At 39.0% G+C, this 22,130-nt stretch overlaps 1 protein-coding gene across 7 annotated transcripts in view; it reads right to left on the bottom strand.

The window, feature by feature from the left end:
- The window catches only part of Map2k4 (mitogen-activated protein kinase kinase 4), a 98,295-nt gene that overhangs the window by 26,476 nt on the left and 49,689 nt on the right, over positions 1 to 22,130 (bottom strand). For 3 of the 7 annotated variants that reach the window (XM_075992141.1, XM_075992142.1, XM_075992144.1), the window contains 2 exons: positions 15,734 to 15,908; positions 2,196 to 2,315 (listed from right to left, as the gene is read on the bottom strand). In XM_075992141.1, the coding sequence (XP_075848256.1) occupies positions 2,196 to 2,315; positions 15,734 to 15,908 (295 nt within the window). Of the gene's footprint in view, positions 1 to 2,195; positions 2,316 to 15,733; positions 15,909 to 19,804; positions 19,950 to 21,347; positions 21,483 to 22,130 lie in introns of all 7 variants that reach the window. The other 4 variants (XM_075992145.1, XM_075992143.1, XM_075992146.1 and 1 more) reach the window with 4 other exon arrangements.

Below are 22,130 nucleotides of genomic sequence, written 5' to 3'. Positions count from 1 at the left end.
TCATGCACATAAAATAAAAGTTAAATAAATTATTTTAAAAAACAACAAGTTAAACACAACAAAATAAATCTGATCATCTAATCAATAATTAATCTAAAATAGAGAATTTTCAAAGGAAGAAATACAAATGGCCAAGAAACATTTGAAAATAGGTTTTCAAAAGGCTTAGACATCAAAAAAATACAAAAATAAAATGCTTTGAGATTGCATTATACCTCATCAAAATGGCTCTCATGAAGAAAAGAAATGCTGATGGAGGTGTAAGAAGAGAGCAACCCTTATAAGCTGCTGGTAGGAGTGTAAGCTTAGAGTATCATGGAAATCAGTATGGAGGCCTCTCATAAACACTAAGAGTAGAACTACCGCATGATGCAGTCATATGACTTTTATGCATACATCTGAAGATCTAAAGCGGCCACCAGAGATGCTAGCACAGTCACATCTCCTGTTGCACATTCACAACAGACAAAGTACAGAACCAGCCTGACGTCTACCAACAGATGACCAGATGATGAATAGACTTTTAAAATATGGTACAAAATCACAATGGAATTTTATTCTTTTGTAAAGAATGAAGTTATATTCTTTGTAGGAAAATGAATGAAACAGTAAATATATGAAGCAAAATGAGCCAGATTCAAAAAGACAAATACTACATATTTTCTGCTACATGCAAAATACATATTATACACACGTGCACACACATACACATAAAGACAAACATGGATACATACATTCATACACACATACACACAGATGACATGAAAGTAGAAAAGGAACTGAGAGTGGAGGAAGAGGTCTGAAGGAGGGGATAGAAAGAACACAAAGGTGTACTCAAACACTGACGAGAGCAGAAAATGGAAGGTGTTCAGCAAGAGGGAGTGTAGTGGCTTGAAAGAAAATGACCCCCAAAGGGAATGGCACTCTTAGGAGGTGTGGCCTTACTAGAGGAAGTGTGTCACTGTGAGGGCAGGCTTTGAGGTCTCTTTTGCTCAAGATTCCCTCAGTGTGACAGTCAATCAATATTTTCTAACCTTCTGGTCAAGAAGCTGTGAGCACCACATCTGCCTGCATGACAACATACTCCCCATTATGATGATAATGGACTGAACCCCTGATTCTGTAAGCTATCACCTCAATTAAATGTTTTCTTTGTAAGAGTTGCTGTGGTCATTGTGCCTCTTTACAGAAAAAACAAACAAAAACAAGAAACACCTAAGACAGGAAGAAAGGAAAACGGGGAAGGGTAGTTGGGTGAGGCAAATAAGAACAAAGTATAATGAAATACACACATAAAGGGAGCTAGAGAAAGGAAAGGGAAGAAGAAAAGTGATATGTCTATTTTAATTAAAAATCTACTTTTAAAAATGTCACCATGAGACCCATTTCATTACTAACGAAAAATCATAAACCTAATGATTCTTAAAAATCTGCATTGAGGGGCTGGAGAGATGGCTCAGAGGTTAAGAGCACTGGCTGCTCTTCCAGAGGTTCTGAGTTCGATTCCCAGCAACCACATGGTGGCTCACAACCATCTGTAATGAGATCTGGTGCCCTCTTCTGGCCTGCAGACATATATACAGACAGAACACTGTATACATGATAGATAGATAGATAGATAGATAGATAGATAGATAGATAGATAGATAGATAGATAGATAGATAGATAGATAGATAGGTAGGTAGGTAGGTAGGTAGGTAGGTAGGTAGGTAGGTAGGTAGATAGATAGATAGATAGATAGATAGATAGATAGATAGATAGATAGATAGATAGATAGATAGATAGATCGATCGATCTAAAAAACTACACTGAAGCACTGACACACATTTATGTCACATTCTTAGTAGAAAATATTTGGGGTTCAGAAGCAGCAACCACAAATAAACAGAACTATTCACATCTGTATAGATGATAATAATCCTTTAATGTAAGAAGCTGTGAGTCCAAATTTCACTGGAATTCTTCCCTAGAACTAGTAAGAAAAGCATAACAAAAACAAGCAAATGAGTAGCCAAAGCAACCCTAGGCAAAAAGCCCACAGGTTAACTTAAATGGCTCTGTACTTTAATAATGACACACAACCTCCTTGTTAATGGGTCACTTTGCTGAAGATTAGAATTTAATCTAGCCATTTTCTTATACATCCAAATTAGATATGCATTTATCAGCTAAAACCCAAAGAGTTTACCCGTACCTCTCTGAAGAGTGCACCATAGAACTGAACAATGTATGGGCAATCACTACTCCGCATTACTACATCCAAATCCATGAGAAGTTGTTTTTGTTCTTTTTCATCCACAGTTGATCGTATTCTCTGGAAAAGAATGATAACAGATGTCATACAAACAGAACAGTTTTAGAAACTTTAGTTAAACCTTTACCATAGCACTGGAAATTACCAAACTTCACAATATGAACCAGACAGGAAAATTACCAATTCTTTTCCTTTATAATTGTTAAGTTTCATCACAGAACATTTAACAAAAAGCACTCAGGAATTCTTTTAAGGGCACAGGACTCTGGATCACACATTCACTGATGATGGTGGGGGTTACACAACAATCAATGCTCTTAGGCTCTGAGAATTATGCCCACATGCAAATACAAAGTAAATCATAGAGTATAGAAGTTTTCATATGAATAATTACACACATATATTTTTAACCATCATCTCAGAACAGTATAGGCTCTAGCATCCAATGCAACAACAGCCTTAACTACCTAGCAGCTTCATTCACTAGACTGTGATGGAAAACAGTCTGGGACAGAAAAAATGAGGACCAGTATGGGGAACATACAGAGGAGAATCTAAGCCTTTCAAATCCTGACTGAGGTCTTCCTTAATGAACTTCCTCTACATTTCAAACAGGAAGCTCTCCCTGGCTTTCCATTGGTGGTTTGGCATGCAGGTCAGCAGAAATCTGTGGGAAAACACTAAAATGGAGAAACAAAGGGCTCCTTTTGCCTGATCCTAAGCTGAAAAAACAGTCCTCTGTACACTGCAGACCTGGGGCAGAGTCCTAACCAAACTGTACAACTCTGCACATTTCTAAGATTGTCAGAAAACATCTATACTCCACCTCCCAATCCGAACACTATAAAATACATAGGCTTCAGATGAACATTTCTACTGCACTAGTAAGATAGAATAGAAAGTTCAGAAAATAAGACATTAATAATGGAAGTACAGTTTAACATTAAAGCATGCAAAGACCTTTTAGTCTCATAAAAAAGTTCACAATGTCACACTGTGTCACTATACACAACACAAAGCACATACTTACAAGGTAAGTTAGTATCAAAAAATACACAAGGTAGCATTTTGTCCTCCAAGACTTCAAGGTATCTGTCCTCAATGTTCTTGCAAGGGTGAAGGCAGTCAATTAAATTCTTGAGCCCATTTTACAGAAGAGAAGCCAGAGGCAGAGATACAAGAGAGTATTCCATGTGACACGAGAACAAGCAGTTAAAGAACAGAAGTGGGTTCTCTCTCAGTTTTATGTTTTGACACTACACCAGGCATCCATCCCATATACTCCAAATAGATTCTTAAAAAATGTATTTAATTAAAACGCATACCTTGCTAGCTACAGTGTTTCATACAAAAGGAAATGTTTTGACTTTGATTTAGAAGATTACATTGAATATCACTGTCGTAGACTAAAGATAAAAGAATGAAAGACAGAAAAAACAACTAGCCCTGTAAGAACAGTTTCCTTCTTTCACTCTTATTTTCTCATTTCCATAGTTTGAGAATAACTTTACTTCTAACTCAACATTAACGTCTTGCTGCGAAAGGATACCTGTTAAAAGTTTAAGTAAGCAGACATGTGATTTGTGCTTGCTCAAAACACAAACATGGCAAAGATAATTTTAATTAATAATCAGTAATTATTTGAATTATCATTTATTTCTATTTTAACAATACAATTTGAATGTGTGGTTGTAAAAACAGTCAATGTGATTTTTTAAAAGAATTTTTATTATTTCCACATATCAGAACTTAAAACAAAGTTTATAATTTAAATTAAAGAGAGAGAAAAAAATAAAAAACCTCACACTACCCTTTGGTTAAGATTTCTATGAATTCTCACTATTTAGGTTTTTTCTTAATACTTTTTATCTTTTCTGCATATGTATATTAGTAAATATAACTATACTAACACACACGATTAGAAAAGATGATTTTAAATTGTTTTCCTAGGTTTTCTAAGTTTACATTTTTACAAAGTTTATGTCTAAAAAAATAACATTACAGTGAAAACCACAACAGTTCACACCCATGTCTGACTTCTGTAAGCAGATTTCCAAAAACTTGGCCGTAGCTAAAGAAAAAAAGTGTGCTACTCCACAGTGCAGAAAAGACCAGCTGAACGTTATAACAGCACTGGCAGCACTGTTACTAACTAGACTGTGGGGACAGTCCCTGGGCAGCTCTAGGTTTGGCAGGAGAATTTGCTTATCTGCAACACTGTATGCAGTTCACTTCTGCACATAAAGGAACACCACCACTGATGGCTTCTTGTCCACAACACTGGAACTCTGCACTATACTCACACCTCCTTACATTCATACTCTGTTCAAGAAGCACTGTGGGTAGAGGTGGACAGCCAGCTGCTGGGATTCTACCTGAATGGTTTTAGACTGAGAAAACACAGCTCAACAACTACAGAAAAGTTCTAAGACTGAGTTTTAACATTTATCTCAGTGAACACTTTACAAACTAAACCAATTCAAGAGGTCTAACAGTTCTCCCAAAGGAAAATTAACTAAAAGTATATATGTATATTAACAGTACATTCAAGTTGATGACTCCAATTCAGGACCTTGATAAAGAACTCAAGTTATACAATATCCTCAGATAATGAGTAGTATAGAGCTAGTAGTAACAGAGTCACTACCAGGACACTTTCTTACGGGAAATCAAAGCAGTGGCATGGGAAAGGTTTCCACCATTTGCAACAAGTGAGGCCAATGTGGGCTAACACCAAGGGAGCAGAACCCCGAAAAGCTGAACATGTCAGTAAGAACAACCTCCCCTTTCCTTCCCAGGCTGTCCTTAATTCCAGCCACAAGAACACAGAAATGCAAAAGTGAAACACACTCACCATGCTCAGAGGTGTTTAGAAACATGGTTAAGTTCACCATGCTTAGAAACCAGGGAACTCATGCACTGGTTTCAAAGAAATGTTCACTTATTTACATCTTAAATTTAAGCTGAGTAGGAGTGATATTAGCTTGGGCAGCACAAGCCTTTATCTTTTTCTTCTTTCTTTTTTCTTACTCAAAAGAGTAGATGAAATATCCATAAGAAACCATGAAACACTTTAAAAAGTCATCTCATGATTAAAGAAATTTCAATTACAATCAAATATAGGGAAAGGCTACAAAATCATACTTTTCTTTATTATGGTCATTCTGAGCTTTTCACTGGTCACTAATTTATTAACAGTGTTTAGTGAGCATGTGCCTCTGAGAAAACAGCTGTCATTCTTGAAAAGTAATTCACATCTCTTTCTAATACAAAAGTATCTTTGGACTATTCCTATTTTTACTTTATTTAAATGTAACATAGTTTAAATAAACATCTAAAATAGTAATGGGAAATTGTAACATTCATATACAAAGGTTTTTTTTTCAGTGAAGAAATTATATTCTCGAAGCAGCAAAATATTTTAGTTGTCCAAATTTGTATTCAAGATCATTTAAGTAACTGGTAAGACTTTAAAAGCAGATAAACATCAATAAAATAAGTCTGTAGGTATGATCAGAAATGCCAAATGGCTCCACTATCATCACAGAGGGAAAATACAAATTAAATGTGTTGCTCTCTAGCTTTTGGAATAGTGCTATCTTTTATGGCTCTTTAAATAAAAATAAACACCAAAGATCTTCATTCTCCTAAAATCACTACAACAGAATGTACCACCAGCAAGAGATGTGAATTCAGATAAGAAATACAAAAAGGAGATGTCCTACACACTGCTATAGCCCCATCACTCCATATGACCTTCTTCTGGGCCACATATAATTGTAAGAATTTTTATTTTCTGTCTTCCACTGACTCATATCCCTGCTGAACAAGTTCATCCTTAGAGTCTCTATATGGATAACACATTTAAATTCCCAAGACATCTCAGAGCACCATGACTAACAAGGACAACCAGATGGCAGTATCATCCAAAACAAACAGGGAAGGTGAGGTGTGGGGAGGAGTATGAAACGCAGATCAAAGATATATGTGTTTTCATGTTCAAAAGTAATCTACTGTTCAAAACTTTATCTACTGAGTATTGCAAGGGTATTTTCAGTTACTAAATCCAGAAGAAAGGATGTGAAGTTTGGCTGTAAGCTCATGGAAGTCTTTTAAATCAATCTATAAAATTTTAGTTTTATCTTTATCAAATTAACAAATTAATATTAGTATTTCCCATTTTTCTCATTGAGAACACCAGGGCCTGATACTTTTTACATATTCTGGCTGTGCACTGAGAACTTGGAAGAATATGTCATATCCCACCATAGGAAGAACACAGAGTTAATAAAGGTGCTTCTTCCTCTTCACTGAACACATCATGTGTATTCAAACAGCATGATACTGACCAGCACTAAGGTTTCTAAGGTCTAAAGATCATGTCATCACTCCTGTACCTATGACATTAAAAGAGACATTGGTCCAAATATAAAGAACAGGCAGGGGTAAGATCTTAAGACAGTAAGCAGTGTTAGGAAATATACCAAATGATAGTTCAGATGTTCCCATGGGGAGTAACATATACTACGCCTAGTTTTCTCCAAATAGCTATATATGCTGGGATATAATTCAGTTATCACAATTCAGGTAAGTCAGTTTCAAAAACTAGATTCAAGAACACACAATGGGTGGTTAAAATTCACCTATAAACAAGCATATCCGAACTAACTTTCTCCAACTCTCAAGTTTCCTTTAAACTGGTACTCTGAAGGTTTTCAAACTTCTTCCCTCCTGGTCCCAAGACCTTCCCTCTTACTTTATTTGATTGTTTGTTTGCTTTATGGTAAATACTGAACCCAGGACTTTAGACATGCTAAAATATATTCTACCACGTGACTATATTCTAAGCCTCTTCTAACCCCTAATGATCTATCTATCTTATTTACTGAATTTCATGTCAAACTTTAACAAGAAAGAACCCACACTATAAAAACCACTAACTTGGAACTACAACAAAGAAAGATAGATGTAATTCAAAACCCAGTCTGACTGGAGGCAGCTTCTATGTCATATCTGGAAGTCCCCACTCTTAGGCAGCCACAATTTGTACTGTGTATAGGAAATACCACACTTCTAAGCAAAACTAGAAAGGTAATGGTTCAGTCAATCATGGCTTTCTTAATTTAATCACATGATCTAACCAATAAAAAGATCACAAGATAATAAAAATCATTCTTGAGTCAAACAACACAGCCATGAATTCTGCATTCCATCTAGATTTACATAATCAAATGTCACTATGATCTTTCAATTGTCTAATAAAGCATTCTATGGTATCAAAAGGTAACTTTCCCATTGAAGTCACCTCTATCATAATCACATTAGGACTTTCAGAACAATATGCAAGACATAAATATAAATACTAAAATGGACACTCTCCTCCAGTGATTACTGGCCATCAATATCCACCAAGACCATTCAGTGATGGAATTTTTAAGAAGTGTTGGCGCAGTCCCCGGTGTGGTGGAGAAACAAGCCAACTGTACTTTCACCATCCCTGTCTTCCCGTATGTTGAAGCATCCCCCCCTGGAGGGAAGAAGTAGGTTCACAACACTTCAGAAACTTGGGATGAACTTAACAACTCAGGAAGCTCCTGAAGCTCACAAGATTCCTAAGTCATCCCCTCCTACACACTTCCACCCTAGGGTTATACAAGCCATAACAACTGCCAGAGAGGAGGCTCCTGCTGGCTCTGCCACCTACAAGTTGTGCAGGGAACTAAAGAAATGCAGCTTTCATGACTCATCGCCCACTCTGGGTTGGGGCTCTCAGTGGTATAGATGCCTGAGTCACCAATGCTGCTGTAAGTAATCCCTCACCTATGTTCCTGTGAGCAGCCCTAATGAACTCAGTGGTTCACTAAGCTACACTTGGATGGAGCTATTTCTCTGGTCTGCTGTTGGTGTCCTACCTGGGGTAAATAACTGTTCACTTCTCCCCAGGAAAAGTCATGTAACTCTAGTCAGTAGCCAGATGTGGTCGATGGAAAAGCAAGGGCCACCCAGAGCCTGTTAGAACTAAGGTAAAGCGCAGAACCTCAAGTTGGATCAGTAGATGACTCATAGAAAATGAGTGGACTAAGCACATGCCTTCAACCCCAGCATTCGGGAGGCAGAGGTAGGCGAATTTCTGTGAGTTCGAGGCCAGCCTGGTCTACAAGAGCTAGTTCCAGGACAGCTAGGGCTGTAACACAGTCTTTAAAAACAGTGGGGGGAAAGTGCAATAGAATGCCAAATGGGTGGTACTTCTCATTCACAGTGCTGTACCCAACATTGTTTTTTAATTTATATTTTATATTATTACATTTGCAGGAGGCGGGGGGGGCACAACATGTATGTACAAAAGTCAGAAGACAACTGGTGGGAGTTGGCTCTCTCCTTCCCCCGTGTTTGTCCCAGAGACTGAACTAAGGCTATGAAGTTGGCAACAAGGGCCTTTACTGCTGAGGCTTCTCACCCACCCAATATGCCCTCCTAAGGAAAGATACAAGTGATGAGATTTTTTCATGCTGTACTAGACCTTGGATAATCTTCCTTTCTTTTTAAATATTCTTAGCCATCCAAGAAACTGGTACTAGCTTGGAATAGACAGTAGGCTTTCAGAGATCCTGTCTACCCTCTGTAAAATGGCTCACTTATATAATGCTAACCCTTGAGTACCTTAAAAGCATCTAGAAGAGTAGTTAAGGAGTTTAAATGAGAGAACCTTGCTGAGTGGGAAATGGCTCTCTTAGGAGCCATAAGGTTGTTGGCTGAAAATTCAGTACCAGGAGTTGTGCTTCCTTTTGTCAGTTATGGGCCAGGGAGACCCTAAGCCCCACAAACCATAAAATCTATTGCCATTGCTACTGATTACATGTCAGAACTAAAGTAGAATCCCATGCTGACAGTACCAGAAGTTTTGACTCAGACATGAAGGAATCAGACTAAGACTATGATGGGAAGTCCCTTCCCGGTTGGCAGACTTCTGTGGTATAGGAAAGGCACTGTGTAGGTTGCTAGGGGCTATCACTGACAGTGTTGCTCAGTTATGGGTCTTGTGAGCTATACCATGCCACATAAGATGTGTTAACTGGAGTAATATGCATTCCACAATTGACTAGATTTAAGGCCTTTTACAGCAGAGGGACCTTGTATCTGCTACAATATTCTAAGGCAAAAGCCCATGGCTAGGGATATGATAGGCCCCAGTGTGGGGGAAACAAAACAAACTATTGTTTTGTTAAACTGATAAGATATGCCTGTCCAACTGCCTTCTTTTTCACTTTTTTATTATTTTTTTAAAAAGGAAAGCAAACAATGTTTTTTTCATTTTCCACACCAATCCCAATTTCCACTCCCTCCCCTCCTCCCAACCCCTCTACCTACATCCTCACCTCACCCCCATCCACTCCTTAGAGAGGGTAAGGCACATTGCTTTGGGGAAGGTCCAAGGCCCTCCCTACTATACCTAGGCTGAACAAGGTATCCATCTAAAGAGAATAGGTTCCAAAAAAGGCAGTACAAGCAGTAGGGATAAATCCTGGTGCCATTGCCAGTGGCCCTGCAGTGCCACATTCAGAGGCACTAGTTTGGACCTATGCTGTTTTCTTCCCTGTCCGGCTGGAGTTGGTGAGCTCCCATTAGCTCAGGTAGACTGTTTCAGTGGATGTCCCCATTATGGTCTGGGTCTCTTTGCTCATATTCTTACTCCTCCCGCTCTTCATCTGGAGCTCAGTCCAATGCTCCTATGCAGGTCTCTGCCTTTGTTTTCATCAGTTGCTGGATGAAGGTTCTATGGTGGTATTTAAGATATTTATCAGTCTGACTACAAAGCAAGGCCAATTCGGGCACCCTCTCCTCTACTGCTTAGGGTATTAGCTAGGATCAAGCTAGGGGATTCTTGGGAATTTCTCTAGTGCCAGGTTTCTTGCTAGCCCCATAATAGCTCCCTCAATCAAAATATCTCTTTCCTTCCTCTCATCTGTCCTTCCTCCATTTCAACTATCCTGTTCCCTCAAGTTCTCCTCCCCCTCCCCTTCTCCCTTGTCTTCCCCTTCCACTTCCCTACTTCCCCCACCCCTCCAAGTGCCTTTTTAATGTTTGTATTTGTAATCACAGGTTACTGCTTGTTGTCAGCCTAAGTGACTCATGAAGATAAACTTCTTTCTTGCAACGGGCAGTGTTTGGTACAGATTCATAGCCAGTCAAGCTTATGACAGTAGATGACTGTCGCTGTAATACAGTAGCCCAGTGTTCAGTGGCAGATGAAAGAAAACAATCAGATATATCCATTACCCCTTCCAAGTCTCAGAGAACTTGGGGCAGGTAGGAGGAAGCACAAACATTGAGCTGGAGGAAGAGATAGAATCACTCACAGCTCTTTCATTCAAACTGGGAGAAAGGAGGGAAGTTAAGACTCAGAAAACAAATAAAATGCAAAAGGTCCTGGAAACTCTTGGAACTTGGAAGACTCACATAGCCTTGAGGAATAGAAAAACAGTAACAACTGCTCTCCACAGCAGGCTGACTGCCTCAAAGATAGACAGAGAACACCAAGGCCGCAGCTTTCCTAAGAGCTAGGGTGGGGCTTTTCTCTCCTACAACTGCCTAAGTCCTCCTACTCCTCTAATCAATTTCTCACCTTCTATGTCCCTCTAAGCAATTCCAACAAATACACTATCTCACTAGGCTAGGCTTGGGTAGGATCCTTTCTTTGGTCTGTCATTGGTGCCCAACTTCGGGTAAATGTTTGTTTACATCTCCCTGGAAAGATTACACAATACCACACCTGTACAGTCTTCACCAAGGGCAGACATACCTAACCCACAGGTGGTCGGGAAGGGCTGAGCTGTAGGGCTACTGATACTGTCAGAGAAACCTTGTCCTTCCCACTAAACAAATAAGTTCTAGAGTTCAACAACACTGAAGCAAAAATCCAAATAAGTGGCAAGTCCTGGATTAAAAACAGTTGAATAAAACGGAAAAAGCAAAGGAGCAGAGTTGAGGGTAGAAAAGAATGAGACAAATTAGGCAGATCATCAACAAAAAGAAAATGTCTGAAGCCTTAACATTTACACTATAACACCATTTGCAGTGTGGTACAAAATCCAACCTAAACAACTAGCCTGTTTTCCTGTTTGGGGTAGCAATTTCCCCAAACAGAGGGCTGCAACATCATCATAATACCCATATCCTAGACAAGCAGGACTTACTGTGGGAAGACCTGGGTGGATGATTCGCGGCCGTCTTCCTTCTCATAGTTAGCAATCAGTGCTGGTCACCATACACATGTGTCAGGCCATGAGTCTGAGTTACTGTATAACACTTCGTTGGTCCTTTCTCATCTCCTCCCACATCCCAGGAGCTGCCTTGTTTTTGACTCTGATTTACCTATAGCCTGATGCTGCTAGGTGTTTCTTCCACATCTGAATTTCTCTAACCCTAACTAAGAAATCTGATCCTAATAATTTCTTCATAGACTGGGTTCAAACCTTAAAATTTACCCACTACAATCAACCCTTGTGGACAGCAATGCAGAGAACCTTCTCTAGTTAGAGGGCAGTAATATCTTGTTTCACTTCATGATTACCCCACCATCAAGAAAAATGGGTCAGTACCCTCAAAATTCACTGCTGTGCCGTTCACAATAGCCACAAATGAAAACACTTGCATATCACCAGCTAAGAAGTAGATAGTAAGAATGCAGTGTATTCACACTGTGGGATACTATTCATCCCATTCATTACATACAAAAGAATGCAATCCTGGTCATACAGAAATTGTTGGAGCTGAAGGCCAGCCAGTTGTGCACAGTTTCATTTGTGGGGCCTAAAAAAAGTTTCTCTCAGAAGCTGAGAACACAGTAGTGGATACTGGAGCAGTGGGGGACAAGAGAGAGCTAAGAGTAAAGGTTAATCGATAGTTATTACTACAGTTGAAACTTTTAATATGCTATTTCATTGCATAGAAATTAACATCTTAATAGAAAAGGTGCTGTATATTTCAAGAAACTAGTTTGCATCCACCATTTAAAAAATGATAAATTTAAGGTAACTGGTATTTTTAAATGAATTTAAGCACTGTGTGTGTGTACTTGTGTGTTGTGACATTTCCTCATGACTTTTTATTTTTATAGATCTACTCTAGAATTTTTTAATTTTAAAATGTTAATGGGACATTAAATAAATGTTATTTGTAGAGAGTACTCATCAAAGTCAAGAGTTGACAGCTGCCCTCCCTTTATAGCACTTCAGGAGACCTTACTGCCAACAATGACTTCGCCCTAGACAGCTATGGCCCAATCATCATAGCATGGGTTGACAAACAAATGGTATTAGTCACACTCAAAAATGAGCAACAGCTCTTTGTCCAGTGTACAATTAAAGCTTTGAGATTAAAACTGTCCACATCTGTCTGCTAACACATCAGGAAGTGTCTAAAGACACATTTTACATGTTCCTTGTTGACTCTAATTTATTACACCTTAGTCAATTTTCATATTAGGTCTTTGAAATAATTATTTTAGGTAACTAAGAAGACACCCTTCAGCCATTTCTTATACACAGCAAAATCAATCTGGGAAAAGGCATTCTCAAAAGGAAAAATAAGGAATTGTGACATAAAAAGAAATTCCAGTTCACTTTTGTAATGCTATTCCAAGTAAATTCTAAAGATGATTTATAGGGTAGACTTAATTTTAGTGAAGTAATCTTTCTCCATAGTATCAAAATACATATTCAAATGCTAGCACTGAGCTTCTTCAGGAAATGTTTTTCAGTTAACCACAATAAAAAGTTACTCACTGTGTGGCTCATCTCTCTTGAAATATAACACAGCAAATCTAACTCATTCTTAACCACTCATCACTTCTATGTAATTATGTTGTCAGGGTGGTCTGTGTGCCTACATGATGACATGTGACAAAAGACTCTGTTTTCCCAAAGAAATCAACAATAAATATGTTTAAAATTCTATAGCAGGCAATGGGTTTTTGATCCTACTGCACGTACTGGCTTTGTGGGAGCCTAGGCAGTTTGGATGCTCACCTTACTAGACCTGGATGGAGGTGGGTGGTCCTTGGACTTCCCACAGGGCAGGGAACCCTGATAGCTCTTTGGGCTGACGAGGGAGGGGGACTTGGTTAGGGGAGGGGGAGGGAAATGGGAGGCAGTGGCGGGGAAGAGACAGAAATCTTTATTAAATAAATAAATGGAAAAAATTCTATAGCAGGTGACATCTATCATTCATCAACTGGTATCAAATTAACATACATTGATCTTATTCTTCCAGTATTAATGATGTCATGGAATCCAATGATACTTGCTCATCTATATCAAGTTATGCCTTACTGCTATCCTCTCATGCACCAAACTGCCGTGTGTGCTCAATTACTTAAGGGAATAAACAGAGACAGTTCAACTAGGAAGGGTACATTTGACAGCAACAAGTGTAGGTTCCTTAAGTGCTCTGAGCACCTCATAGGAGTTGGAGTTCATATTAGCACTCCAATGGAGTCCTCAAACCAGACACTGGTATTATATAGTATCTATTACATATATATTATGAGTGTTGAATAATAATTCAACATTTTCACCCTTAAAACTTGAGTAACTATTATACAGTCCCAAATATGATCAAATTAATCACCAATAAATGTCAAAATAAGTGCTTTCTTTTCCTTTAAAGTCTTTTACTCATTTTAAAGTTTATCCACATTACTAAATAACATATGGTGTTGATCACCACTGATGAAGTACATTCAGCTCCCAAAAAAAAAAAAAAGTCAGTGGGGGCTGGAGAAATGGCTCAGTGGTTAAGAGCACTGCCTGCTCTTCCAGAGGCCCTGAGTTCAATTCCCAGAAACCACATGGTGACTCACAGCCATCTATAGTGAGACCTGGCACCCCCTTCTGGCCTGCGGGCACACATGGAAGGAATACTGTACAGATAATAAATAAATAAATCTTTAAAAAAAAGTCAGTAATAATATTTAAAAGTACTTTGCCTCATACTTAAGGGGCAGGTTTAGAACTTGAGCTATCCATAAAACTTTTCCTTAAGACCCCATCAACTGAAACTGGATGCTACATGCAGACAGTACAAGAACGTAAGGACAACAGAGTATTCATCAGAAGCATCTAAATCAAATGACTTTCTTCCTCCTTATACTGCAGGAACAAAAGATAAGGATACAGAAACCATTCTAAGAACATTTTGTTTTGATGCATACTCTAGAGCAGAGGTCCCAGTCTGTGCATTTTTAGGTCTTTGAGACATGGAAAATTTCATGAATGTACACACTTCTTCCTACCAAAAGCATGCTGTAAAAAATAAGGTCAAAAATAAGAAGCTGGAAAGAAACATAAAATGTTTCCTCAACACTAATCTAACATTATCCTAATATGACCTAGCAGTGAGGAAACACTGAGCACTGGAGACAAACACCATCAAATAAGATGTTGCCGCAACAGTCCTGATGGCATTGAAGTATTGTGAGACAGAACCACTGCCCAGTGTTATCTTTTTCAAGCCACTGTGACAGATCCAAAATAGAGATTAACAAGATTAAGTAAGACTACCTGCAAAGCCACTCTCAACTGTTATAAACTGAGATGTTATTTGTTCTTATAGCTATTTTAAGTTTAGTGAGAGTATGGCCACATCTTGTTTTTTCTTTTAAAAATGCCCCCGAATTGCTGATGTGCCTTGAATATCTTAAACAGAACACAATACTTTTTAAACACTTGAACAGACAAAGTACAGTTATGCAAATCAATTAAGAATGACAAACACTACCACTTCATCACAGGTACACAGAGGCCTGCTGGGTATGGCTTATAGACCAAATCTCCACTTCTGGCCCTTTTTTTTGAGGGGGGGGGAGGTAAATGAACAAATTAAATGGCACAATACAATAAGGACAGAATGTGACAGTATCATCACAAGGTATGCATTTATATACAACTTTTAAACCAGGGAACAGGGCAGTACTGAGTAGAGATGGAATAAACCAACAGAAGCCGAGCCGGTCAGGACCGAGTAAGGTTGAGGTTAGTGGCAACAGCATGTGTGTGGTTTCCAGGAAACCTTCAGTATGACTGCTGTTAGCCCTAGCCCCGCACCTTGCCCAGCCCAGTGTGCTGCTTCTTCCTCCAGCTCCCGCCTGGCCTGGCTCAGAGCAGCACTGCCCTGCTCCCAGGGGTGTGGTGGCCCAGCCTGAACTCACCTTGGCAGTGAAGGGGCCAGAAGTTTAAAACCTGTTAATGCATTATGGCAAAAGTGCAATGAACATGCACATTTCACACACTCACATTCCAGAGCAAGAAAACACACAACCAGTAAGACAACCTCTACACAAAACACTCTCGGTGAAAGCAGAGACAGAATCTTTAACACCCATTATTACCACAAAGGTAAGAATAGAGCAGTGGTGTTGGTTCCCCACAAAATTTCAGCTAATGGATTAAAGTACCAAAAGTAATCATGGCATCACCTACTTTAACTGCCATTATCTGCCCACTTGGTTTGTGGACCATTTTGTTGACAGAACCATAAGCTCCTCGTCCAATTTCTCCAAGGTCTTTCAAGTCCTCTGCAGTGAAATCCCAGTGTTGTTCAGGGGAGATCTTCAGTTTTCCTGATGACTCAATGCTGTGTGTTCTCAGTCTCTCTCTGTTAAAATATTGGGAAGCAATTTTTCCACATTTTAAATAGGTTTTAACTTTTTTTTTCTTTTAACTAGCACTGAGTATGGTGTGGGAACGTTCATCAGCTCATAAGGACACCAGCATAACCTCCAGTTCTGGAGCTGTTTGCATCATCTTGCTTTATACTCACTGAATTTTGGTAAAATACATTTAGGTATCCCGAAGGCACAGCTTCAAAGACATTCATACAATCCAATCTCCTTTTGCTGATGAAACTAACACTATCTACCAGTTTTTATTATTCAATAGTAGGCCCTTTTTGAGCCTATAAAACTGCCTTACCAAGCTGAGTCCCAGCATTGAGAATTCATTTCTACAAAATGCTTACCCTATCATATCTTCTAGTTGGTAAAGCGGTTTCCAAAATTTGCTGTACCAGTTCTAAACTCCAAAGGCTAGGAAGTGCCATAGCAGTTAAAGAGTGTATGGAATAAGTTGGAAGCAGCATTTCCAAGTATTTCCCAGTAGTTTTAGCAACATGTGGGAATGCGTACTTTAATATACTATCCTGTTATTGTTTATACCATGTTGAAGTGGGAAAGAGATAAAGTGCCAGCTTAAAACTAAAAGGAAGCCTGTACTGTCTTATTCAAACCTTCCAACCTCTGTTCAATAACAGGAATAATGGGCTGGGAAGAGAGTTGGTTACTAGAAAAGGCAGAGGTCGGTCACAGTGCATTAAATACCATAACCAAATCCCAACACAGAAACCAATTTTCTTTCTCCTCTCCCTCTCCCCGCATATGAGAACAAGCTGTATCAACCTAGAAAGTGCAATACATACAAACAGACCACTGAATATCAACTAACTAGTTTTCAATTTCATACTAAATTACCAGAATCTGTTTCAAAGCCGAGCCTTGTGATATGAACAAGGAAGGTTTACAGACTTGGTTATCTATTTTGTTCTTGCAAAACTCTGGAATGCTTCCTGCATTTTGTAGAAATTATTTCCTGTGGCTAGTTCTAAGGGCCTCAAAAATTTTAGAATGCTAAAAATCTCTTTTCCCAAATAACCATAGTGACTGTTGTTGATAATAACCAGATTCAAAGGTACAGTTAAAAGCTTTGTATATTTTATCTAAATAACTTAGGGAAGCTCCAAATAAGAGAGTCTAACACTGCGGGATTGAGTCCTGAGTCAGTGGCTTCCACTCACTCAACTGCTTTCATCTGCACCCCTGCCTTTGAGAGGCCAGCTTCCAGTGACAGAATCTGCCCAGCAGCCAGGGCCAAGTGACCACTTCAGTCCTGATGAAACCAGTGCTGATCTCTGAAGAAAGAAAATATATTCAGGGATGACAAAGATTTTTCTCAGGAATCTGCTTCCTCACGTAGACAGAGTAAGTCAGAAAACACTCTAACATTAAGAAATTCTATTTAGAATGACCACTGCTCTATAATCATTGGTAATACCAGCTCTATGGCCCGTTTTAATTATTGATGAAACACAGCACTGGCCGAACAGTAAAGCTAGCTAAAAAAAAAGTTCATGGAAATTACTTGTAAATTGGAAGCAATATTTTAAATACTCACTAACATGAGGGTCACATGGTTTTCCCTCCTGGCCTCAAGCTGTTTTCAGGTTTTTGTTTTGGTAAAGATCATGGGATACTACTTCATGGCTATATGCCACATGCATTTGCTACCATCCTTGAGAACCTCTTATATAATAGCATGGAATATCAACAAGCATAATGCTCTATAATTTTAAGGGAAAATTTTATCATTATGGAATCTCTCTGCTAATAGTTTAGTCAGCTGTATAGCTTTGAGATTAACCCCTATTTTCTTTTTGTAAGTGAACAGTTAAGAAGAGATACAAAATATCTTACTGAGCTAATAAAATGCCCCAAATTTGGTAATGCACCAGATATTCAACTTTTTGAACACAATGACAAATCACAGAGAACATTCTATGGTTATGACATCACCACACCATGTTCCCACAACCTTCACTCATACTAAGCCAACAAACTTTCCAGGGAAACTAAACCTTTAGCAGCTTCCACATAAAAAGCCCAAACTTAATGGCTTCCAAAGAAAAATAAGTGTAATGCTAGCTTAGGAACCCTGCCTGAACCCAACCATGAACTCTAGCTGTCAGTCAATTTCTGCGCTAAACTACTTTAGGGGCTGTGGTAGTTTTAATGAAAATGGCTTCCATAGGCTTATATATTTGCATGTTTGATTCCCACTTGTTGAGACTTTCTTTGTAGAAGGATTAGGGGGTGTGGCCTTGTTGAAACAAGTGTGGCATTACTGGAAGAGGTGTGTCACTATGAGTGAGGTTTCAAAAACCCAAACCAGGCCCAGTCTTTCTCTGTCTCCTGTCTGTGGAGCAGGATGTAAGCTCTCAGCTACTGCTCTAGCACCACACCTGCCTGCCTGCCTCCATGCTCCTTACCATGATGGTCATGGACTGGTCCTCCGAAACAGTAAGCAACTCACCAATTAGATGTTTTACTTTATAAACTGCCTTGTTCATGGTGTTTCCTCACAGTAGTAGAACAGTACTAAGACAACGGCCTAAGAAAGAAAGCCTATAAAAAACAGAAAACATGTCTATTGGGAAGCTTGGCAAGGGGGCCAGCATTAAGGTTCAGTGGGTAAAGGCACTTGCTGCTAAGCCAAACTACCCTGGTTCAATCCTTAGATCACACATAAGAAGGAGAAAACAGATTCCCACAAGTTGTACTCTAGCCTCTAAAAGCATTTACACACATGCACACACACACACACTGAAAAAAATGGTAAAAAAAAACATAGAACATATGTTAAGTTTGTACTCTTATGACTGTACTCTTGAAGAGGAAGACGTTCCCTAGTTCTCAAAGATAACCCCTTTCTTGGGAAAAACAAACAAACAAACAAACAAAAAACTAACCTGTTTTATCAAAAAATATCTCCCCAATAACCTTCATGTTCTCTTCACAGTTTTCTACAAATCACCCAACACTGCCTTTGGCGAATAATCCATAATGTCCCAACTGTATTACTAAACTGGGAAACTCAGCCATGAGTAACCACCATGCTGCCCAGCACCCATTCTCCTCTCCATCCTTCCTACATGAGGCAGTAATGCTGTATGTCCTGACTGCTTATGAACTAAATTGTGTTCCCTCTCAAAACTCATATAACAAAGAAATCCTTCGTGTGACTATATTGAAGATAGGTCTACAAAGAGTTAACCAAGGTTAAAGAAAAGCTAATAAGGGTGGAGCCTATTTCAACAAAACTGGTCTTGTAATAGAAGACACCAGAGAGCTTGCTTCATTCCCGCATGCATTAAGAAAAGAGGTCCTATGAGCAGCCAATGAAATGGTGCCACCTGGAAACCCTGGAAAGAGACCGCAGAATGGAACTATCTTGCTATGAACTTGATCTTGGGCCCTGGCCCTCTACAATTGTGAGAGATGGTTTCTGCTATTTAAGCCATAGTCAATGATTTAGCTTTAGTTTTTAAGCAGGCCAACCTAAGATACCAATAATCCTTGCAGTTAGAAGTGGTAAGAAGGAACACAGCACTTAAAAGGAGCTGATACAACTACTTCCCTCCTCCTTATTGCACCAGGCTCCTTCAAAGCCCTTGAGAATGGAAACGTTATCTTCAGAATGACAGGGTGATCACAAAAGCACTCTAGGCTTCACCTGTGAAGCCTACTCTAAATGAAACTATGGAAAGGGGGAAGGAAACTATGAGGTTTATGCCATTATCCCTGTACTAAATGTGTGTATGCACGCAAATTTACTCTGAACTAATAAAGTCCCTAATGTTATTTTATCGCTCAAGAGTTGGAGAGTCCCATATCCCCAGCATCTGGCACAAGAACAGACAGGTCAACAGGAAAGTTCACTCACCATATAGTGGCTGGCAGACAACAACCCCAAACATATTCAAACCCACAGCAATTCTAGCCAAAAGCGCTGCCTTGAATGGAATCCTCAACTCAAGTATCTCTGGTTTTTTAGAGACCTAAGCCTTTAATCTAATAATTCTTGGTTCCTAAAAAAAGAACAAAAACACATACATACTCACATAGAAAAAAACTGACACACTTCGCAAAGGTTAGATAGAAAGCATACAAGATTATAAGCAGGAAATTTGATAGCAGGCTCAAATCCATTCAGCACAGGCCCCTGTGCATTAATGCACAGAAACTAGAATCTGAAATCACAGACTTACCTTGTCATAAGAAAATCTGCAAACTGTCCCTTTTGATCCTATAAATTTGTACTCAAGTCTTTTCAGATTATTTAGCTTTTAGACAGATACAGCCAACTTTTCCATTTACTAGTTAACACTATGTCTAAGGTAACTGTAGTCTTTTCACTGACCCACACAGAATCTATAATTTCCCAACGTCTACAGATTTATAAGAACAAAGAACAATGATGTTAAGTTACAGAACGTTAATCAGACCACAACCTGAAAAAAGTTGTATTTCTTCGTTTGTTGGCTTGTTTATTTTTTGAGACAGGGTTTCTCTGGGTAGCCCCAGTTGTCCTGGAACTTTCTCTGTAGACCAGTACACAAAGGTGGTCTTGAACTCATAGAGATCTGCCTGCTTCTGCCTCCCAAGTGCTGGGACTAAAGGCATGTACCAGCACCGCCAGGCAAGATGCTGTATTTCTATCTCTCATATCTAATAAAGCTGCCCATGGATTTCTATATAGGTGGGTAGATTTCATGTTGTTTTCTATATGGATGGGTAGACTTTACATTGCTTGTTTTGTTTTAAATACAGTGACACAACAAAGAAGTGACAGGTGGCTCCAGACACTTGAAACTTCATACCTGCCCTCTGTTAATACAGTAGTGGTGGTATCTGCTTTGCAAACTCAGTGGCAAGACAGGTTTCCTAGCCACTTCTATCTAACCAAATATCCTAAGCCAACACCCTTGCCAAAACTGAATAGGTAGAAAGAGGGAAAACCTCACCACAATTCAGAAAGAAAACACTTTTTGTTTGTACTTTTCTATACAATGTGCATAAGTAACAAAAACTAGTTTATAAATTTCACTAAAATATTTTAACATGGCAGTCATTAAACAACCACCTCATTTTGGTCAGGGCTGCACAGCATGCTTGCATGAACTTGGCAGAATCAATAACACCCACCAGTCAAGGGCACACTTTGCCTTGTATTCTAATTTGAAATGATACTAAGACCAAGTAAATTTCCTCCCTCTTTTGTGAGACAGGGTCTATTGGTTCCAATATTTTTTAATTAATACTCCAAATGTGTTTGTTACTGTTTGGAGTTTGAAAGCTGAGGAAAGATATGAAGAGATGAGAAGAGGACACATGAAGATGCTATCTGTCTTCCTAAGTCGCCTGAACTCTGGGGCTCTCCCTCTAGAGCTTCCTAATGCTCCCCTCCTCCCCACTGCTGTTCATACCACATGGCCATGCCCGATGGTTTAGATGGCCTCATACTTGAAGAGTGAGTCCAATATCTTCTCCAATAGTTCAAGTCTCCTGCAGAGTGAATTCTTCACAGGTGTCCAAAGGAAACTGGCCAGGAACTGACTAGTCTTAACACAGAATGTAGTTTAAGAAAACAAAACTCAGTTCTTTAATAATCCCCTGTCCTCCCCAAATGCATATCTATCCAGAACCTTAACTGTTACCTTATCTTTACAAATCTAAAGTAGTAGAAGCACTGGGAGTGGTAGAATCCACCTTTAATTTCAGTACTAGAGGCAGGGGATTTACGGGTTTAAGGCCAGTCTGTGTACATAACAAATTCCAGGCCAGCCTGAATTATGTGGTAAGACTCTGTACTAAAATAAAACAGACAAACAAACAAAAAAAAAACCAAGAATCTTGCTATTCATATACATGCTATAGCTTTTCAAACATTTCAGACACAATGACTTTCCTTAAAGGAGACAGAGAAAGAGGAGGTGGTAAAATGAAGAAAAAAGCAGAGATTATAGCTCCTCTGAGACACGGCCAAAAAAGCCTGAAACAACCAAAAGGAGAAAGAGAGGGTGGAGGCTTCTCTAGAGCCTAAGATGCGTGGCTCAGTCAACACCTTCATTTTCCATTTTTGGCCTCTAGTACTATGAGAGAATAAATTGCTATTGCTTTAAGGTATCAACTCCGTCACAATTAGTTATAACTGACATAAGAATAGATTATGAGTCTCAAACTTTTCTGTACAAAAGCAGAGAGTAATT

Source organism: Microtus pennsylvanicus, chromosome 11 (genome assembly GCF_037038515.1).
Source record: "Microtus pennsylvanicus isolate mMicPen1 chromosome 11, mMicPen1.hap1, whole genome shotgun sequence".
Lineage (NCBI taxonomy): Eukaryota > Metazoa > Chordata > Mammalia > Rodentia > Cricetidae > Microtus > Microtus pennsylvanicus.
The sequence above is the reverse complement of the archived record's forward strand: the minus strand, read 5'-3'. Positions and strand labels throughout refer to the sequence as shown.